Raw genomic sequence first — 21,159 nt, 5'->3', positions numbered from 1 at the left:
TTTATTCCTTGACCTGAGTGATAATAGTTACACAGCTATATTTGCGTTCAATTTGTGGCATTTCTTCAAACTGTACAATTATGATGTGTATTTTTCTGCATAGATATTAAAGTTCAATTTTAAACTAGAGTCTAAACTACAGCCAATGAACATAAAATAGAGACTGAAATGCTTGGAAAAAACAGTAAATTTTTTTCGATCTGGAGTTACAATTTGAAAACAGCATGTTTTATGCTGCCCACTCACCCAAAATTCAAAAATTTCTTCCATAAAACATTGTGCCTATCCCTAACTTCCAAAACTAAAATATTTCTAGTATTATAAATAGTCTGATTCCCATTTAAACCATACCTACATTAAATATAAAAGTATGATTTCTTGCAAAAATATAAAAAGGGAATAAACCATCCTCTGTTCTATCTCCTCAGTTTGAAGAACCACTTTTGAAGTCCAGGGCTTGTTCACAAGAGAGAGATGTGGAAAGGGGCAGAGTACAGATAATCAGGCTGTTTGAATTCTCTTTCTACAAAGAACGCTAAAACAGAAGGAAGATTGTAAATGCAACAGCAACTTCAATATGTTTCAAAAATAATAAAGGGAAAACATGGAATGATAGCCAAATTATAAAGCATAATTGTGATGAAACATTGAGTGAAAAATTAAACTGTGTTTTCTCTCAAATTGTTTTGCTTTCATACAAATTAAGAATGAAAACAGATGCAATATATTAGGCTTCATGTTAATCCAGCACTCTGAAGTCAATCATTTTTAACAGCTTTATTGTGATATAATTCCTGAATGATACAATTCACCCATTTAAAGTGTGCACAATTCAATAGCGTTTAGTATATTAAAGTTATGTAACCATCACCACAATACTAGAACATTTATAACCATGAAAATCCTTCCATTACCTACTAACCTTATATACCCGACACCTACAGAACCAATAATCTACCTCCTCTTTCTAAGGACTTGTCTACTGTGGAAATTTCATGTAAATGAAACAATATGTGGCCATTCATGACTGGCTTGTTAGCATAATGTTTCCAAGGTTCATATATCCTATAGCATCTATCAGTACTTATTCCCTTTTATTGCTGAATAATATTTTATTCTATTAATGATGGATATTTGAGTTGTTTCTACTTTCTAGCTATTATGAATAATGCTCTTATGAATACTGATGTACAACTTTTTGTATGGATAATTCAGCTCTCTTGGGTGTATTTCCAGGAGTGAAATTGGAGGGTTATATGGTAGTGAAGTATATTTTTTAATATAGCTATTAAGTAAATGTTCAACATAAGGAGCAATACACACTACAAGAGTTGAACACATTGTAAAGCACCTTTTCTCCCACACTAAGTTAAATAAAGACACCTATAACCAAAGAAAAAGAAATAGTTCAATATTACGACTCATTAAATTCTAAATCTGAAACATTTTGCTTATTTAAAAAGATTTTGAGTATAAAAAATTTGAAATGATGCTATCTTATAATTCAATGTTTTGTATTTGCTTAATTAAAACTAATGTATTTATCTGTTTTTACTTGAATGTAAGAAATATTTACAGTGATATCTCTAAATCCCAAAATAAACAATAGCAAAGCAGGGAACTTCTGGTCAATCACAATGGCAAATAAGACACTTCAGACTCTATTCCTACACAGAGCTCCAAATAACAGGTAGAAGGTTAAAACCCAATCAAAAAAACACAGCTTGGAGATCCAAGATGGCGTCTTAGTAAGGTACATGCGTCTTAGTTCCTCCGACTCCAAATCAACTAATAGGTGAACAGAAACAGTACAAAACAACTCCCGGGGCTACAGCAGGGAATGGACACACAGCGTAACCAAGTCTGGGCTGGCTAGTCTGACTGCGAAACTCAGCTGCGGTGAGTGAGATCCCCGAGCGGCGGGCGATTTCCCGAGCAGCCGCAACTGCGGCGGTCCGAGCTAATTCCTCCCTCCTTCCGGGACTGGCTGAGAGACTCGGAGAGACAAGCTTCCCAGCCAAGGCGGCCGGCGCCACACTTTTGCGGGCGGCTTCGAGTCCGTGACTACAAGTCTCGGATCAGAGGGCTATCCAAAGTCTGGGCTGGCAAGTCTGATTGCAAGACTTGGCTGCGGCGAGACCCCCGAGCGGCTGCAGCTGCGGCGGTCCGAGCTAATCCCTCCCTCCTTCCCGGGCCGGCTGAGAGTATCGGAGAAGTAAGTTCCCCAAGCCGAGGCAGGCGGCGCCCTTCTTTTGCGGGCGGCTTCGAGTCTCAGCTTTACGTCCGCGGCTACGAGTCCCGGATCAGAGGGCTATCCAAAGTCTGGGCTGGCTAGACTGACTGCGAGACTCGGCTGCAGTGAGACCCCCGAGCGGCGTGCGATCTCCCGATCAGCGGCAGCTGCGGTGGTCCAAGCTACTCCCTCCCCCCTTTCCGGGCCGGCTGAGAGTATTGGAGAAGCAAGTTTCCCAAGCCGAGGCAGGTGGCACCCCTCTTTTGCGGGCGGCTTCCTGGTCCGGTGGGGAATCCCCCAGGCCCGCTGCGGCCCGCAACCAGCCACAGGGTCCCCTCAAGCCGCGACAGCTGACGCCCCACCACGCGCGGCCCCTGAACCAACGGAGAGATTTGGATCCGAAAGCCCCAGGCCACGGAGATCGGTGACTGGGGGAGACCCATTCCAAACACCTGAGACAAACGTGTGCCACGTGCGCCACGTACTGGGCAAGATAAGAAAAACAGATCCCAGAGATTTCACAGAAAAATCTTACAACCTTGCTGGGTCCAACACCCAGAGAAATCTGAATAAATGCCCAGACGCCAGCAGCAGAAGATAACTGTCCACGCTCAAAAGATTGAGAATATGGCCCAGTCAAAGGAACAAACCAATAGCTCAAATGAGACACAAGAGCTGAGACAACTAATCCTGAATATACGAACAGAAATGGAAAACCTCTTCAAAAATGAAATCGATAAATTGAGGGAGGACATGAAGAGGACATGGGCTGAACATAAAGAAGAAATAGAAAAACTGAAAAAACAAATCGCAGAACTTATGGAAGTGAAGGATAAAGTAGCAAACATAGAAAAAATAATGGATAGTTACAATGATAGATTTAAAGAGACAGAAGATAGAATTAGTGATTTGGAGGATGGAACATCTGAATTCCAAAAACAAACAGAAACTATAGGGAAAAGAATGGAGAAATTTGAACAGGGTATCAGGGAACACAAGGACAATATGAACCGCACAAATATACGTGTTGTGGGTGTCCCAGAAGGAGAAGAGAAGGGAAAAGGAGGAGAAAAACTAATGGAAGAAATTTTCACTGAAAATTTCCCAACTCTTATGAAAGACCTAAAATTACAGATCCAAGAAGTGCAGCGCACCCCAAAGAGATTAGACCCAAATAGGCGTTCTCCAAGACACTTACTAGTTAGAATGTCAGAGGTCAATGAGAAAGAGAGGATCTTGAAAGCAGCAAGAGAAAAACAATCCATCACATACAAGGGAAACCCAATAAGACTATGTGTAGATTTCTCAGCAGAAACCATGGAAGTTAGAAGACAGTGGGATGATATATTTAAAATACTAAAAGAGAAAAACTGCCAACCAAGACTCCTATATCCAGCAAAATTATCCTTCAAAAATGAGGGAGAAATTAAAACATTCTCAGACAAAAAGTCACTGAAAGAATTCGTGACCAAGAGACCAGCTCTGCAAGAAATATTAAAGGGAGCATTAGAGTCAGATACAAAAAGACAGAAGAGAGAGATATGGAAAAGAGTGTAGAAAGAAGGAAAATCAGATATGATATATATAATACAAAAGGCAAAATGTTAGAGGAAAATATTATCCAAACAGTAATAACACTAAATGTCAATGGACTGAATTCCCCAATCAAAAGACATAGATTGGCAGAATGGATTAAAAAACAGGATCCTTCTATATGCTGTCTACAGGAAACACATCTTAGACCCAAAGATAAACATAGGTTGAAAGTGAAAGGTTGGGAAAAGATATTTCATGCAAATAACAACCAGAAAAGAGCAGGAGTGGCTATACTAATATCCAACAAATTAGACTTCAAATGTAAAGAAGTTAAAAGAGACAAAGAAGGACACTATATACTAATAAAAGGAACAATTAAACATGAAGACATAGCAATCATAAATATTTGCGCACCGAACCAGAATGCCCCAAAATACGTGAGGAATACACTGCAAACACTGAAAAGGGAAATAGACTCATATACTATAATAGTTGGAGACTTCAACTCACCACTCTCATCAAGGGACAGAACATCTAGACAGAAGATCAACAAAGAAATAGAGAATCTGAATATTACTATAAATGAACTAGACTTAATAGACATTTATAGGACATTACATCCCACAACAGCAGGATACACCATTTTCTCAAGTGCTCATGGATCATTCTCAAAAATAGACCATATGCTGGGTCACAAAGCAAGTCTTAACAAATTTAAAAAGATTGAAATCTTACACAACACTTTCTCGGACCATAAAGGAATGATGTTGGAAATCAATAATAGGCAGAGTGCCAGAAAATTCACAAATACGTGGAGGCTCAACAACACACTCCTAAACAACGACTGGGTCAAAGAAGAAATTGCTAGAGAAGTTAGCAAATACCTCGAGGCGAATGAAAATGAAAACACAGCATATCAAAACTTATGGGACGCAGCAAAGGCAGTGCTAAGAGGGAAATTTATTGCTCTAAATGCCTATATCAGAAAAGAAGAAAAGGCAAAAATTCAGGAATTAACTATCCATTTGGAAGAACTGGAGAAAGAACAGCAAGCTAACCCCAAAGCAAGCAAAAGGAAAGAAATAACAAAGATTAGAGCACAAATAAATGAAATTGAAAACATGAAAACAATAGAGAAAATCAATAAGGCCAGAAGTTGGTTCTATGAGAAAATCAATAAGATTGATGGGCCCTTAGCAAGATTGACAAAAAGAAGAAGAGAGAGGATGCAAATAAATAAGATCAGAAATGGAAGAGGAGACATAACTACTGACCTCACAGAAATAAAGGAGGTAATAACAGGATACTATGAACAACTTTACGCTAATAAATACAACAATTTAGAGGAAATGGACGGGTTCCTGGAAAGACATGAACAACCAACTTTGACTCAAGAAGAGATAGATGATCTCAACAAACCAATCGCAAGTAAAGAAATCGAAGCAGTCATTCAAAAGCTTCCTAAAAAGAAAAGTCCAGGACCAGACGGCTTCACGTGTGAATTCTATCAAACATTCCAGAAAGAATTAGTACCAACTCTCCTCAAACTCTTCAAAAAAATCGAAGTGGAGGGAAAACTACCTAACTCATTCTATGAAGCCAACATTACCCTCATACCAAAACCAGGCAAAGATATTACAAGAAAAGAAAACTACAGGCCGATCTCTCTAATGAATATTGATGCAAAAATCCTCAATAAAATTCTAGCAAATCATATCCTACAACACATTAAAAGAATTATTCATCATGACCAAGTAGGATTCATCCCAGGTATGCAAGGATGGTTCAACATAAGAAAATCAATTAATGTAATACACCATATCAACAAATTAAAGCAGAAAAATCACATGATCATCTCAATTGATGCAGAGAAGGCATTTGACAAGATTCAACATCCTTTCCTGTTGAAAACACTTCAAAGGATAGGAATACAAGGGAACTTCCTTAAAATGATAGAGGGAATATATGAAAAACCCACAGCTAATATCATCCTTAATGGGGAAAAATTGAAAACGTTCCCCCTAAGATCAGGAACAAGACAAGGATGTCCACTATCACCACTATTATTCAACATTGTGTTGGAGGTTCTAGCCAGAGCAATTAGACAAGAAAAAGAAATACAAAGCATCAAAATTGGAAAGGAAGAAGTAAAACTATCACTGTTTGCAGACGATATGATACTATACGTCGAAAACCCGGAAAAATCCACAACAAAACTACTAGAACTAATAAATGAGTACAGCAAAGTAGCAGGTTACAAGATCAACATTCAAAAATCTGTAGCATTTCTATACACTAGCAATGAACAAGCGGAGGGGGAAATCAAGAAACGAATCCCATTTACAATTGCAACTAAAAGAATAAAATACCTAGGAATAAATTTAACTAAAGAGACAAAAGACCTATACAAAGAAAACTACAAAAAACTGCTAAAAGAAATCACAGAAGACCTAAACAGATGGAAGGGCATACCGTGTTCATGGATTGGAAGACTAAATATAGTTAAGATGTCAATCCTACCTAAATTGATTTACAGATTCAATGCAATACCAATCAAAATCCCAACAACTTATTTTTCAGAAATAGAAAAACCAATAAGCAAATTTATCTGGAAAGGCAGGGTGCCCCGAATTGCTAAAAACATCTTGAGGAAAAAAAACGAAGCTGGAGGTCTTGCGCTGCCAGACTTTAAGGCATATTATGAAGCCACAGTGGTCAAAACAGCATGGTATTGGCATAAAGATAGATATATCGACCAATGGAATCGAATAGAGTGCTCAGATATAGACCCTCTCATCTATGGTCATTTGATCTTTGATAAGGGAGTCAAGCCAACTCACCTGGGACAGAACAGTCTCTTCAATAAATGGTGCCTAGAGAACTGGATATCCATATGCAAAAGAATGAAAGAAGACCCATATCTCACACCCTATACAAAAGTTAACTCAAAATGGATCAAAGATCTAAACATTAGGTCTAAGACCATAGAACAGTTAGAGGAAAATGTAGGGAGATATCTTATGAATCTTACAATTGGAGGCGGTTTTATGGACCTTACACCTAAAGCAAGAGCACTGAAGAAGGAAATAAATAAATGGGAACTCCTCAAAATTAAACACTTTTGTGCATCAAAGAACTTCATCAAGAAAGTAGAAAGACAGCCTACACAATGGGAATCAATATTTGGAAACGACATATCAGATAAAGGTCTAGTATCCAGAATTTATAATGAGATTGTTCAACTCAACAACAAAAAGATAGCCAACCCAATTACAAAATGGGAAAAAGACTTGAATAGACACCTCTCAGAGGAGGAAATACAAATGGCCAAAAGACACATGAAGAGATGCTCGATGTCCCTGGCCATTAGAGAAATGTAAATCAAAACCACAATGAGATATCATCTCACACCCACCAGAATGGCCATTATCAACAAAACAGAAAATGACAAGTGCTGGAGAGGATGCGGAGAAAGAGGCATACTTATCCACTGTTGGTGGGAATGTCAAATGGTGCAACCACTGTGGAAGGCAGTTTGGCGGTTCCTCAAAAAGCTGAATATAGAATTGCCATACGATCCAGCAATACCATTGCTGGGAATCTACTCAAAGGAATTAAGGGCAAAAACTCAAACAGACATTTGCACACCAATGTTTATAGCAGCGTTATTTACAATTGCAAAGGGATGGAAACAGCCAAAATGTCCATCAACAGACGAGTGGCTAAACAAACTGTGGTATATACGTACGATGGAATATTATGCAGCGTTAAGACAGGATAAACTTATGAAGCATGTAATAATATGGATGGACCTAGAAAACATTATGCTGAGTGAGTCTAGCCAAAAGCTAAAAGACAAATACTGTATGGTCCCAATGATGTGAATCGACACTCGAGAATAAACTTTGAATATGTCATTGGTAACAGAGTTCAGCAGGAGTTAGAAACAGGGTAAGATAATGGGTAATCGGAGCTGATGGAATACAGACGGTGCAATAGGACTAGATACAAAAACTCAAAAATGGACAGTACAATAATACCTAATTGTAAAGTAATCATGTTAAAATACTGAACGAAGCTGCATCCGAGCTATAGGTTTTTGTTTTGTTTTGTTTTGTTTGTTTTGTTCTTATTATTATTACTTTTATTTTTTTTCTCTATATTAACATTCTATATCTTTTTCTGTTATAATGCTAGTTCTTCTAAACCGATGCAAATGTACTAAGAAACGATGATCATGCATCTATGTGATGATGTTAAGAATTACTGATTGCATATGTAGAATGGTATGACGTCTAAAAAAAAAAAAAAAAATGGTCAGCACAATACTGCCTAATTATAATGTAATTATCTTGGAACGCTGAATGAAGCTGCATCTGATCTATAGTTTTTTTTTGTTTGTTTTGTTTTTTTTTCTCTTATATATTTTTGTACTTTTTATTTTTATTTGTGTTTTCTCTCTGTGTTATCACTTTATTTCTTTTTCTGTTGTAGTGCTATTTCTTTCTCTAAATCGATGCATATGTACTGAAAAATGATGACCATACACCTATGTGATGATATTAAGAATTACTGATTGCATATGTAGAATGGATTGATTTCTATTGTTGTGTTAGTTAATTTTTTTAATTAATAAAAAAAAAAAAGCAAATAAAAAAAAAAAAAAAAAAGAAAACACAGCTTAAAAATGATAGAAGAAGCTCATGGTGACTTTGGTCTCCTCTCTCCCACCTACTACCAAGTGTACTGTGTTGATTCCTATGCTCTCATTGTAGGTCCTTGGTACCATTACAGAGGGAGAAAACTAACTCCCTATGCGCATACTGGAAGCATCTGAATCATCTTCCCAGAATTTGCCCTGCAAGCAGAAGCTTGCAGGCAGGTAATGCAGTGTAAGAAACAATGCAGCCAGGGACAAAGGATTACCAGCCTCAAGACATATAAAAGAACACTCTGGAGGTCTATTACAAAGGGAATAGGGAGCACATTCTGGGCCCCATATAAAGGGGAATTTCTAAGGCCAAGAACACATGCTGAGGACAGGATACATACTCACAAAAGTCAAACCTGACTCCACTCTTTCATCTAGGGCTATTTTCATGATTGGAAGGCTAAATTCTGAAGGGAAGCACCAGCAACTACAGAGTCAATTTGCAAAGGCATTTGTTGCTTTGAAGTATTTCTTCTTCAAAGAAATACTGACACTCAAGGAAATTTCATAATACCAGGAGACTATAAATGTAAAGAACAGAGGTCTCAGGGAGTAGACTCCAAAGTCAATACATTGAAATATTAAAATAAAGTGTGCAACAAGAGATAAGACAAACAATGAAACAGAAAATGATGGCCCATCCAAAGGAACAAGATAAAACTTCAGAAACCATAAATAAAGAAAACCAAACTTTGGACATGCCAGGCAAAGACTTTAAAAGTATGTTCTATAGTATGCGGAATGAACTAAAAAAAAAACCAAAATAATAAAAAAAAAAAGGATATCAGGAAAATGATAAATGATCAAAATGAAAATATCAGTAAAGAGAGAGAAATTATAAAAAGGAACCAAACAGAAACGGAGTTGAAGACCCCAATAAATAAGATATCTGAGTTTCAACATCAAATTGGAGCTGACAAAAGAAAATAAAATTAGTTTTCTGAAAGATAAGAACTGAAATGACTCAGACTGAGGTACAGAAAAAGAAAATGAAGTAAAGTAAGGAGAGCCTGAGAGACCATCAAGTGTATCATTATACACATTATAGAAGAAGAAGAAAGACAGAAAAGGATAGAAACAATAATCAAAAGAAAACTTCCCAGGTTTAATGGAAGACATTAATTAATATTCAAGAAGCCCAGCAAGGCTAAATAGGAAAAACTTGAAGAGAACCATGCATACACATATTGTAGTCAAACTTCTGAATACCAAGGACGAGGCAAGAATTTTGAAGAGACTGTGTCATGCACAAAGGAACTCCAACAAGATTTAAGTGCTGATTTCTCATTAAACACCATGAAGGCTAAAAAGATGAAATACTGAAAGCACTGAGAGAAAATAAGTACCAACCAATAATTTTATATCCAGCCAGACTGTCTTTTAAAAATGAGGGAGAGAATAGGGGAGAAAAAAAAAAGAGGGAGAGATTGAGACAGTCCTAGAACAACAAAATCTGAGGGAGAAAAATCTCACCAAAAATCAAATCAAGTTGAGGGAGAATATAAAAAAGACATTGAGCGAGCAAAAAGAACACCAAAATTTGAAAAAAAACAAATCAGAGAACTTACAGGAATGAAAGGCACAACAGAAGAGATGAAAAAAACAAAACATACAACAACAGTGTTGAAGAGGCAGAAGAAAGAATTAGTGAACTAGAGGACTAGACATCTGAAACACAAAACACAAAAGAAAATATAGGGAAAAGAATGGAAAAGCATGAGCACGGTCTTAGAGAATTGAATGAAAACATGAAGCACATGAAGACATGTGTTATGACCATCCCAGAAGGAGAAGAGAAGGGAAAGGGAGGAGAAGGACAAAGGGAGGAAAATTTCCCATCTCTCAGGAAAGCCATAAAATTACAGATCCAAGAAGTGCAGCACACCTTAAACAGAACAGATCCAAATACACTCCAAGAAACTTACTAATCAGATTGTCAGATGTCAAAGACAGAAAATTTTGAAAGCAGCAAGAGAAAAGGAAACCATCAAATACAAGAGAAGCTCAATAAAACTGTGTGTGGATTTCTCAGTAGAAACCATGGAGATGAGAATATTTAACATATATTTAAGATTCTAAAAAAGAGAAACTGCCTGCTAAGAATTCTATACCCAGAAAAATTGTCCTTCAAAAATGATGGGGAGACTAGGTGGGACATGATATCCAGGGGTGAAGCCTCCCTGGCAGATGATTTCCAGAGATAAGTCTGGCCCTGGCACCGTGGGATCAACAATGCCATCCTGACCAAACAGGGAAAAAGAAGTATAACAAAAGGTACGAGTGGCTGAAAGAGTCCAAATAGAGTTGAGAGGCTACTCTGGAGGTCATGCATACACAAGCTTCAGTTAGACATTACCACCTACCATAACCCCAAGCAAAACCATCTCTGCCAATTCTAAAGAACATCTAGGGTATTACATAAGATTCTACATTGGTTTCGTGCACTACAGTAACTTTCCAGAAGCCTACAACCTCCAAACCAGATAGGACGTGGAATGCAGAGGGGCCAGCCTCTCCAGAACATCAACTAGTTCCATCTCCCTACCCTGTATTACTGACAGCCTTTTCCAACATGAAAATGTTAGAATGGACATAACCCAAATATCCCTAAAGACTGGAAGAAAGACCAAAGGAGAAGGTGGAGTTATAACAGAGAAGATAGGATTTAACAAATGAGTAAGACTGCTGAACCACTGTACTGATACTTCTTTTAGTCTCCAGTGTCTTGGAGCAGCTAGAAGGAAAAACTTAAAATTGTGGAACTGCAACTCATACCAAACTCTGAAATCTGTTCTATAACTAACTGTTGCAGTGTGCTTTGAAATCTATTGTTTTCTTAAATACATGTTATTTTTCATAATAAAGAAAAAAGGAAAAAAAGGGCAAAAGAGTTGAACAAGCATTTATTCAAAGAAGATATGCAAATGGGCAAAAAGATGTGAAGAAAGATGGTGAACACTGTCAGGCATATGGAAATACAAATCAAAACCTCAATGAGATAATATTTCACACCCATTAGAATGGCTACTATGAAAAAAAAAGGAAAATGACAAGTGTTGGAGAGGATACAGAACTAGTCCAAGGTTGGTGGGAACGTAAAATGGTGGTGCTACTGTGGAAAACAGGCTAGTGGTTCTTTAGAACTATCAAATGCCCCAACAATTCATCACTTTTAGATATACCCTGAAAAGAACTGAAAGCAAGGACATGAACAAATATATGTGCATACTAATGTTCATAGCAGCATTTTTCCCAACTGCAAAAATAGGGAAACAACCCAAGTGTCATCAACCAATGAATGGATTAACAAAATGTGGTATATACATATAACAGATTATTCAATCAAAAAAAAGGGGAAAAGTTCTGATACATATGACAAAACCTTGAAGCCATCATGCAAAGTGAAATAAGACAAAGATGAAAGACAAATACTACATGAAATATCATGCCATTTATATCAAATGATATGAAATGATACTTCACTGGTATGAAATAATTAGTATAGGTATACTCATAGAGTCAGAAAGTAGAATACAGGCTACCAACGGCAGAGGTGGGGAATGGAGAGTTAAGGCTTTATTGTGTACCAAGTTTCTGTTTGAGGTGATGGAAAAGTTTTGGAAACAGATGGTGGTAATGGTAGCATATTGTAAATATAACTAACACCACTGAATTGTGTATATGAAAGTAGATAAAATGGGAAATTTTGGGTTGTATATATGTTACTAGGATACCAACAACACCACAGAACTGTGTAACACAGTGTGAGCCCTAAACTATGGACTGTAGTTAATAGTATAATTATGACAATCTATTTCATAAATTGTAGTCTAGGTACCACACTAATGAAAAATGTTAATAAAAGGGAAAACTACATGTGGGGGTGGGATGCTATAGAGGAACCCTGTACTTTCTGCATGATTTTTCTATAAACCTACAACTGCTCTAATAAAAAAAAGGTTAAAAGTAAATAGAAACTGTGAGACATTATATAATGAATATACACTTACCACAGTTTCTTTGGCAGGAGGTGGCTTGATCTGTTGATTAGGAATCAGAACAAATGTCAAAGTACCATGCATATCAGACTGTAACAGAAAGATAAAATTATTTTCAAAATCTGTTATTTATGGTTACCATCTGATGACCTTATATGATCAATATTCCCTAAAATGAACTATTGCTGAATCCCTCAGTATACTTGAAAAAAAAATCATCAAAGATGAATTCCATTTCATCAAGAAACACAAATTATGCTTTTCATGAACTCCACTTTTATTACAGCTATACTAGAATAAAGTTTTGTAGTTCTGGTCCACTGGGGAAAGCCACTTAGGTCAAAAGTCCTGGGCTTCTGTCTTCCATTTAGTGCAAGGTGAGAAAGATCCCAAAGTGAAGGGCTGGAAGATGCCACAGTAATAAAATAATTCTAGATTATCTGACAGACACCAATTTTAATACAGTGGAATATGAATTAGTTGTGATTAGGATGAAAAAATCTAATTATGTAAATATGCAAATATTTTCACTTCCCAGGTACCATCTCAGTCATCCATTCTACTTTTTTCTCAGAACACCACTAATTGCCTCCTATAAATAAATCTAGACTAGACAGTAATCATTGTAGCTTCTGGTTCTGACAGAGTAGCAAGCAATGCTAAATTTCAAGATATGAGACCATAACACAAAGACTAAAACCAAACCACATATTCACGTTATCCAATATGGTAAGAATTATCTACGAGTTGCTCCTGAACACTTGAAACATGGCTAATGAGACTGAGGAAATTAATTTTTAATTTTACTTTATTAAAATTTAAATAAACGGAATCATATGTTAATGTTTTTGTTTGTTCTTAATTTTTTTAATAAATAAATTTTAAAAATTAAAACAGTCACAGATGGCAATAACTACTGTTTTGGATAGCACAGATCTAACTGTTTTCTAATATTGTTAGGTAGGCAATGGTTAATTGCAAATAATAAGAAAACAAAATCTGCATAAAAACCACAAGGGCACAACTTTTGTTTGCTGCTGCTTCCCTAGAGGATAGTACATAGTAAACAATCAATCAATATTTACTGAAAGAATGAATGTTAACAAATGTCTATGAAAACAATATATCATGTGAATAGAAACTGTCTTGTGCTCTTAATAATCATTAAAATATATTTTTAGACTTCTGGGAAGATGGAGAAGTGGAGTAGAGTGAGTTCGCTTCAGGTCCATGAAACAAGACAGGTGATGGGGAGAAAATGACTGGGAATGCAGTCCTGGGGTGTGAGTAAACAAGGAGGGTCTTTATGGAGTACTGGGGAGGCGAGCAGGGTGGGGTGGGGTGGGGATTGGGACAGGAAGAGTGAGTGGGTCAGGTGACCGAGATCCCCACCACGGCGGACTGCGGTGCACGGGAAGGTGCAATAGAAGGGAGTTGACAATCCTGTTTCAGCCTGACCCTGGTGCCAGCTGGGGAAAACCAACCTGGTCATGGTGGACAGCACCCGTGGGGAAGCCAGAGGTAGGCTGATCCTCCATAGAGGAGCCAGGCCTTGGTGTGGGTGAGTAAGCACCAAGCCAGGTGCAGGAAAAGCAGACCCACAGGTGCAGTGCTTGACAGACCAGCTAGCGCTACAAATCAGCTGATCCCCCAGGTGCTGCTTGGCTCCCCAATACCCTCTGCAGACACCAGCCAGAGCTGCCCTGGGCCAGGAGCAGTTCCCCTACCCAGCAGGCCCAACCTTGAATCACTTCAGCCAGGAGGGGTGGGGCTGAAGGAGGAGAAGATTTGGGCACACCATTTGCTGGTGACATGCAGTAAGTACAGGTAAGCTAGTACAGTAAGCTGCACTAGACAGGGAGTGGAGAGCCTGAGAGAAGGAGCGTCAGGATGGTCAACTGCTGGGGAGAAGAGGTAAGTGCAGGCAGACTAACTACACATCAGCACAGGTTCTTATTTTTATTTTTTCTTAATATTCTCTTTCTCTCTTCCTCCTTTTAAAAACATATTCTTTCCATACATTTTTATTGGTAGACTAATTGTTCTTATCATTATTTTTATCATCTTTATGGATGTTTCATATTTTTATTCTTTATTTCTATTTTTTAATTTCATATATTATTCTTTATTATTCCATATCATTTACTGTTAGTATTATATTTTTTCTTAAATTTTCTCTCCCTCTGGTGGCCACCAGTCTGACTTCACTCCAAATATATCCAGGAGGGGGGGGTTCCTCCTGAGGCTTACTACTGTTGAGGTGTGTTTTGTTGTTCTTGCTTGTGTGTTTCATATTTTATTACTTTACTTTATTATTTCTTTTTCTTTTCTTTTTCATGCTTTTTTTTTCTTTTTTGGTGCATGGGCTGGAATTTTGATTTGGTTGTTTGGCTAGGCCGTTTCTCCTGAGTGGCAGGTAGCCATTCTGCCACTGAAGTGCACCCCAACCTAGCTTCTAATAGACCCTCAAGTTGAATTGTATTCCCTACATCAGATCCAGACCTTGATTTGGCAGAGAATAACCGAAAAATCAAGTGCAAAAGGAAACACTCAGCAAAAATCAAGTAAATACAAAATTTAGAAGAGTGAAGGGAAACAACTTGAAAAATAACCATATCCAGATAATCAAATGCCTCGAACATAACAGAAAATCACAAAGCACATGAAGATCCAAGGAGAAACGGCCTAGCCAAACAACCAAATCAAAATTCCAGAGGTGACACAGAATATGGAACTACTCGAGGATATTTATGAAGAAATAAATCTATAAAGAATATGGAACTACTCAAGGATATTCATAAAGAAATAAACTAAAAGAGCATAAAGAAGAATTTGAGAGGTTAAATAGAAAAATGGCAGAGCTCACAAAATTCAAAGATACAGTAGTCCAAATTAAAAATATACTGTACTAGAGACATACAACAGCAGAAGCAGAAGGAAGAATTAGTGAGCTAGAAGACAGAACAATTAAATCAGAGCACACAAAAGAACAAATGGCCAGAAAGATGAAAAAAAAATCAACTAGATCTTAGGGAAATGATGGACAATAAGAGCCTCAAAAATATAGAATTACTGTGCCCTAGAAAGAGAAGAGAAGATTAAAGGGCTGGGAAAGTTAGTTGAAGATGGGGAAAACTTCGCAACACTAATAAAACATGTACATGCAAGTGAAAGAGGCCCAGTGAACTCCAAATAGAATAAATTTGAAGAGGCCTACTCCAAGACACATATTAATCAGACTGTCAGGTGTTCAAAAGAAACAGAAAGTCCTGAAAGCAGCACAAGAAAAGCAATCTCCTACATACAAGGGAAACACATAAGACTAACTTCAGACTACTCAACAGGCACCATGGAAGCAAGAAGGCAGTGGTATGATACATGTTAAGATCCTGACTTAGGCTTTCAACCAATAATTCTTTATCCAGTCAAGTTATCCTTCAAAATTGAGGGAAAGATTAAAATTTTCAAAGACAAAGAGAGATCAAGAGAACTAGTAAACAAAGGACTAGTCCTACAAGAAATACTAAAGGGAGCCCTATTACTGATTTAAAAAGGCAGGAGACGGAAGTTTAGAGGGGGGCAAGGAATTGAAGAATACAAGTAACGGTAATATAAAGGAAAAAAGAGAAGGAAAATATATAGACCTGACAAATAAAAATTAAAGGACAAGATGGTAGCATCTCGAACCACTTTTACAGTAATTACTTTGAATGTTAATGGACTAAACTCACCAATCAAGAGATACAGACTGGCAGAATGTATCAAAAAAACATAATCCATCTATATGCTATTTACAAGAAACACATCTTAGACTCAGGGACACAGATTGAAAATGAAAGGATGGAAAAAGATCTTCTATGAAAGCTGTAACCAAAAGAAAGCAGGAGTAGCTATGTAGTATCAGACAAAACAGACTTTAAATATAAAAATGCTATAAGAGACAAAGAAGGACACTACGTATTAATAAAAGGGATAACTCACCAAGAAGAAATAACAGTCATAAATGTTTATGCTCCCAGTCAAGGAGCTCCAAAGTACATGAGGCAAATATTGGAAAAATTGAAGAAAGCTACAGACATATCAATAGTGATAGTGGGAGACTTCAATATAGTACTCTCCACTATTGATAGAACCACACAGAGGATCAATGAAGAAACAGAGACCCTAAACAATGGGATAAATAAATTAGATCTAATAGACATATATAGATCAATACATCTGAAAAAAAAAAACAGGCTATACAATCTTATTAGCGCACATGGAATGTTCTACAGGACAGAAATATGCTAGGACACAAAGTCTTTATAAATTTAATAAGATTTAAATTATCCAAACCACTTTCTGTGATCACAATGGAATAAAGTTGGAAATTAATAAACACCAAAGAACCAGAGCTTTCACAAATATATGGAGATTAAACAACATAACCTTAAATAATCACTGGGTCAAGGAAGAAATCACTAGAGAAATCGGTAACCATCGGGAGATGAGTGATAATGAGACTACAACATATCAAAACTTATGGGATGTGGCAAACACATTGCTGAGAGGGAAATTTATTGCCCTAAATGCCTATATTAAAAAACAAGGACAGCTCCTTTTCTCTACCTTGTCAAAAGGCGAGTAGAACATACGGAATAAAAATAAATAATAGAGGGAACAAATGTTAAAATAAATTTAGTTTGAAATGCTAGTGATCAATGAAAGGGAGGGGTAAGGGGTATGGTATGTATAAATTTTTTTTCTGTTTTTGGTTTATTTCTTTTGCTGAATAGATGCAAATGTTCGAAGAAATGATCATGATGATGACTATGCAACTATGTGATGATATTGTGAATTACTGATTATATATGTAGAACAGAATGATCAAAATAGGAATGTCTGCATTTGTTTGGTGTTTTTTGGTATTTAAAAAATAAAATAAATTAAAAAAAAAAAAACAAGGACAACCAGAACTTGAGGATTTAACTGCTCACCTGGAGAATTTAGAGAAAGAAAAGCAAACTAACCCCAAAGCAAATAAAAGAAGAAAAATAATAAAGATTAACATAGAAATAAACTGGAGAACAATAAAACAATAGAAAGATTCAACAAAACTAAAAGCTGATTCTTTGAAAAAGTCAATAAAATTGATGGCCCCCTAGACTAATGAAGAAAAAAAAGAGAAAAGACACAAATAAAATCAGAAATATGAGGTGAGTCGTCACAACAGACCATCTAGAAATTTAAAAAAAACAATAAGAAAATATTATGAGCAACTATATGCCAATAACTAGACAACTTAGATGAAATGGACAAATTCCTAGAAACACAGGAATTATCTATATTGACTCAAGAAGAAACAGAAGATCTCAACAAATCAATTACAAATAAAGAGATTCAATCAGTCATTAAAAAATCTTCCCACAAAAGAAAAGTCCAAGACCAGGTGGCCTCACAGAAGAATTCTATCAAACATTTCAAAAAGGGGCAGGCCACGGTGGCTCAGCAGGCAAGAATGCTTGCCTGCCATGCCAGAGGACCTGGGTTCGATTCCCGGTGCCTGCCCATGTAAAAATAAAAAAAAAACCCAACACCAAGGAAGAAACAAAGGAAGTAGGATAGGAAAATGAAAGAATTTGATCCTAAACCACTCCCAATTAAAAAAAAAAAAAAAAAACTCTTCATATACCACATGTACGAAGTGTGGCAGCTGTGGAAATAAAAAAAATATTAAAAAAAAAAAACACATTTCAAAAAGAACGAATACCAATCCTGCTCAAACTCTTCCAAAAAACTGAGGAAAAAGGAACACTACCTACATCAGTATTTGAAGCTAACGTCATTCTAATACCAAAACGGGATAAAGACAATACAGGAAACAAAAACTACAGACTAATCTCCCTAATGAATACAGACAGAAAATTCTTAACAAAATATTAGCAAATTGTATCCAATACCACATTAAAAGACTTATTCATCATGACCAAGTGGGATTCATACCAGTAATATAAAAGTGGTTCAACATAAGAAAATCAATCAGCATAATACAGCACATTAACAAAACGAAACAGAAATAACACATGATCATAAAGACTGATGCTTGTGCTATGTCTAAAGCTATTATGTACCCCAGAAAAGCCATGTCCTTTAATCCTCATTCAATATTGCTGGGTGGAATCTTTTTGTTCCCATGGAGATATGACTCACTCAACTGTGAACAGTATCTTTTGATTAGATGATTTCCATTGAGATGTGTCTCCACCCATTCAAGGTGAGATTGCTTACTGGAGTCCTTTAAGAGGGAACCATTTTGGAAAAAACCTTTAGAGCCACTCTAAAAAACCTTTAGAACTGACAGAGCCCACGCAAACAGAAACCTCTGAAGATGAAGAAGGAAAATGTCCCTGGGGGAGCTTCCTGAAGCTAGAAATGAGAGAGAAAACTAGCAGATGTTGCCATGTGCTCTTCCAGCTGAGAGCAAAACCCTGAACTTCAATGGCCTTTCTTGAGTGAAGGTAATTTTTTGTTGGTGACTTAATTTGGACATTTTCACAGCCTTAGAACTAAAAACTTGCAAGTTAATAAATTCACCTTTTTAAAAGCCATTTCGTTTCTGGTATATCGCATTCTGGCAGCTTACAAACTAGAACAATGCTGGAAAAGCATCTGACAAAATACAGTGTCCTTTCCTGATAAAAAAAACTCGAGAAGTTAGAAATTAGAGGAAACTTCTCAAAATCATAAAGGACATAAATGAAAAACCCATAGCTAGCATCATACTTAATGGTGAGAAATTGAAAGCATTCCCCTTAAGATCAGGAACAAGACAAGGATACCAATTGCCACCACTATTATTCAACATTGTATTACAAGTACTAGCTAGCACAATAAGACAAGAGAAAGAAATAAATGGCATCCAAATAAGAAAGGAAGAAGTAAAACTTTCATTATTTGCAGATGACATGATCCTACACTTAGAAAACTCGGAGAAATCTACAGCAAAGCTACAGGAGCTAGTAAACAAATTCAGGAAAATGGTGGGATTCAAGACTAATGTACAGAAGTCAGTAATGTTTCTATACACAAGCAATGACCTATCTGAGATGACAACTAAGGAAAAAATTCCATCCAAAATACTGACCAGAAGAATCAGGTTATCTATGAATAAACCTTACCAAGGATGTCAAGGACTTATACACAGAAAATTACAAAAAAATTGCTAAAAGAAATAAAAAATGACCTGGATAGAAGGAAGGACATAGATCTCATGCTCATGGATAGGAAGGTTGAATATAGTCAAGAAGTCAATTCTACCAAAACTCATCTACGGATTCAATGCCATGCCAATCAAAATCCCCAAAACTTACTATGAACACTTGGAAAAGCTAGTTATCAAATTTATATGGAAGAAAAATAGACCCTGAAAAGCTAAAGATATCCTAAAAAAGAACTAAGTGGGAGGACTATCATTTCCTAACTTTAAAGTTTACTATAATGCCTCAGTGATCAAAACAGCTCAAAGACAGAAGGTCTGACCAGTGGAACCAAAACAAGAGTGCAGAGACTGACCACCAAACTTATGGACATCTGATCTCTGATAAAGCCCCCAAATCCATTGAATTGGGACAGAACAGTCTTTTCAATAAATAGGCAAAAAGGCAAGGGGGAACTGGATTTCAATAGTCAAAAGAATGAAAGAGGACCCTGACATTACACCCTATACAAAAATTAACTTAAAATGGATTAAAGATCTAAATGTAAAACCCACTACCATAAATCGTCTAGAAGAAAATACAGGGAAACATCTTCAAGAGCTAGTAATAGGAGGCAGCTTCTTAAAATATACACCTAAAGCACAAGTTGTGAAAGAAAAAACACAAATGGGAACTTCTTAAGATCAAAAGCTTCTGTGCCTTAAAGGACTTTGTTAAAAAGGTGAAAAGGCAGCCAATTCAATGGGAGGAAATACTTGGAAACTACCTATCAAATAAAGGCTTGATATCCTGTGTACATAAAGAAATTATCTAACTCAACAACAAAAGAACAAACAACCCAATAATAATGGGCAGAGGAAATGAACAGGCACTTTCCTGAAGAGCAAATACAGATGGCTAAAATGCACATGTAAAGCTGCACATTTTCATTGGCTATAAGGGAGATGCAAATTAAGATAACAATGAGGTATCACCTCATACCTATAAGAATTGCTGTTATTAAACAAACAGGAAATTATTAATGTTGGAGAGGATATAGAGAAACTGGGACACTGCACTGGGACAATATTAGAAAACTAGATCTCTGGAGCGGGGGTGGCTAAGATGGCGGCTTGGTAAGGTGCGCGCGTTTTAGTTCGTCCTCCAGTCCAGCTACTAAACAACCAGAAACAATACAGAGCAGCTCCCAGACTGACGACAGAGACCGGACACGCAGCGTGCCCCAGTCTGGACCAGCTGGACTGCCTGCGGGTCTCCGCGGCAGTGAGTTCCCCTAGCTGTGTGCACTTCCCCAAGCGGCGGTGGCCGGCGCCCCTCTCTCATGGATGGCTTCCCGGACCAGCTGCAAGGCTCCGGAGCAGCGAGTTCCCTAAGCTGCGGTGGCCGGTGACTGGCGCCCCTCCCCCACAGGCAGCTTCCCGGACCGGCTGTGAATTTCGGAACAGCGAGTTTCTCAAGCCGCGGCGGCCAGCGGCCAGCACCCCT

The 21,159-nt window shown here is 37.2% G+C and overlaps 1 protein-coding gene across 3 annotated transcripts in view; it reads right to left on the bottom strand.

Annotated features, from left to right (window-relative positions):
- The window catches only part of PALS1 (protein associated with LIN7 1, MAGUK p55 family member), a 156,831-nt gene that overhangs the window by 48,330 nt on the left and 87,342 nt on the right, over positions 1 to 21,159 (bottom strand). For all 3 annotated transcript variants that reach the window (XM_077122769.1, XM_077122771.1, XM_077122770.1), the window contains one exon: positions 12,491 to 12,568. In XM_077122769.1, coding sequence (XP_076978884.1) covers positions 12,491 to 12,568 — 78 coding nt within the window. The remainder of the gene's footprint in view (positions 1 to 12,490; positions 12,569 to 21,159) is intronic.

Source organism: Tamandua tetradactyla, chromosome 12 (assembly GCF_023851605.1).
Source record: "Tamandua tetradactyla isolate mTamTet1 chromosome 12, mTamTet1.pri, whole genome shotgun sequence".
Taxonomy (NCBI): Eukaryota; Metazoa; Chordata; class Mammalia; order Pilosa; family Myrmecophagidae; genus Tamandua; species Tamandua tetradactyla.
The sequence above is the reverse complement of the archived record's forward strand: the minus strand, read 5'-3'. Positions and strand labels throughout refer to the sequence as shown.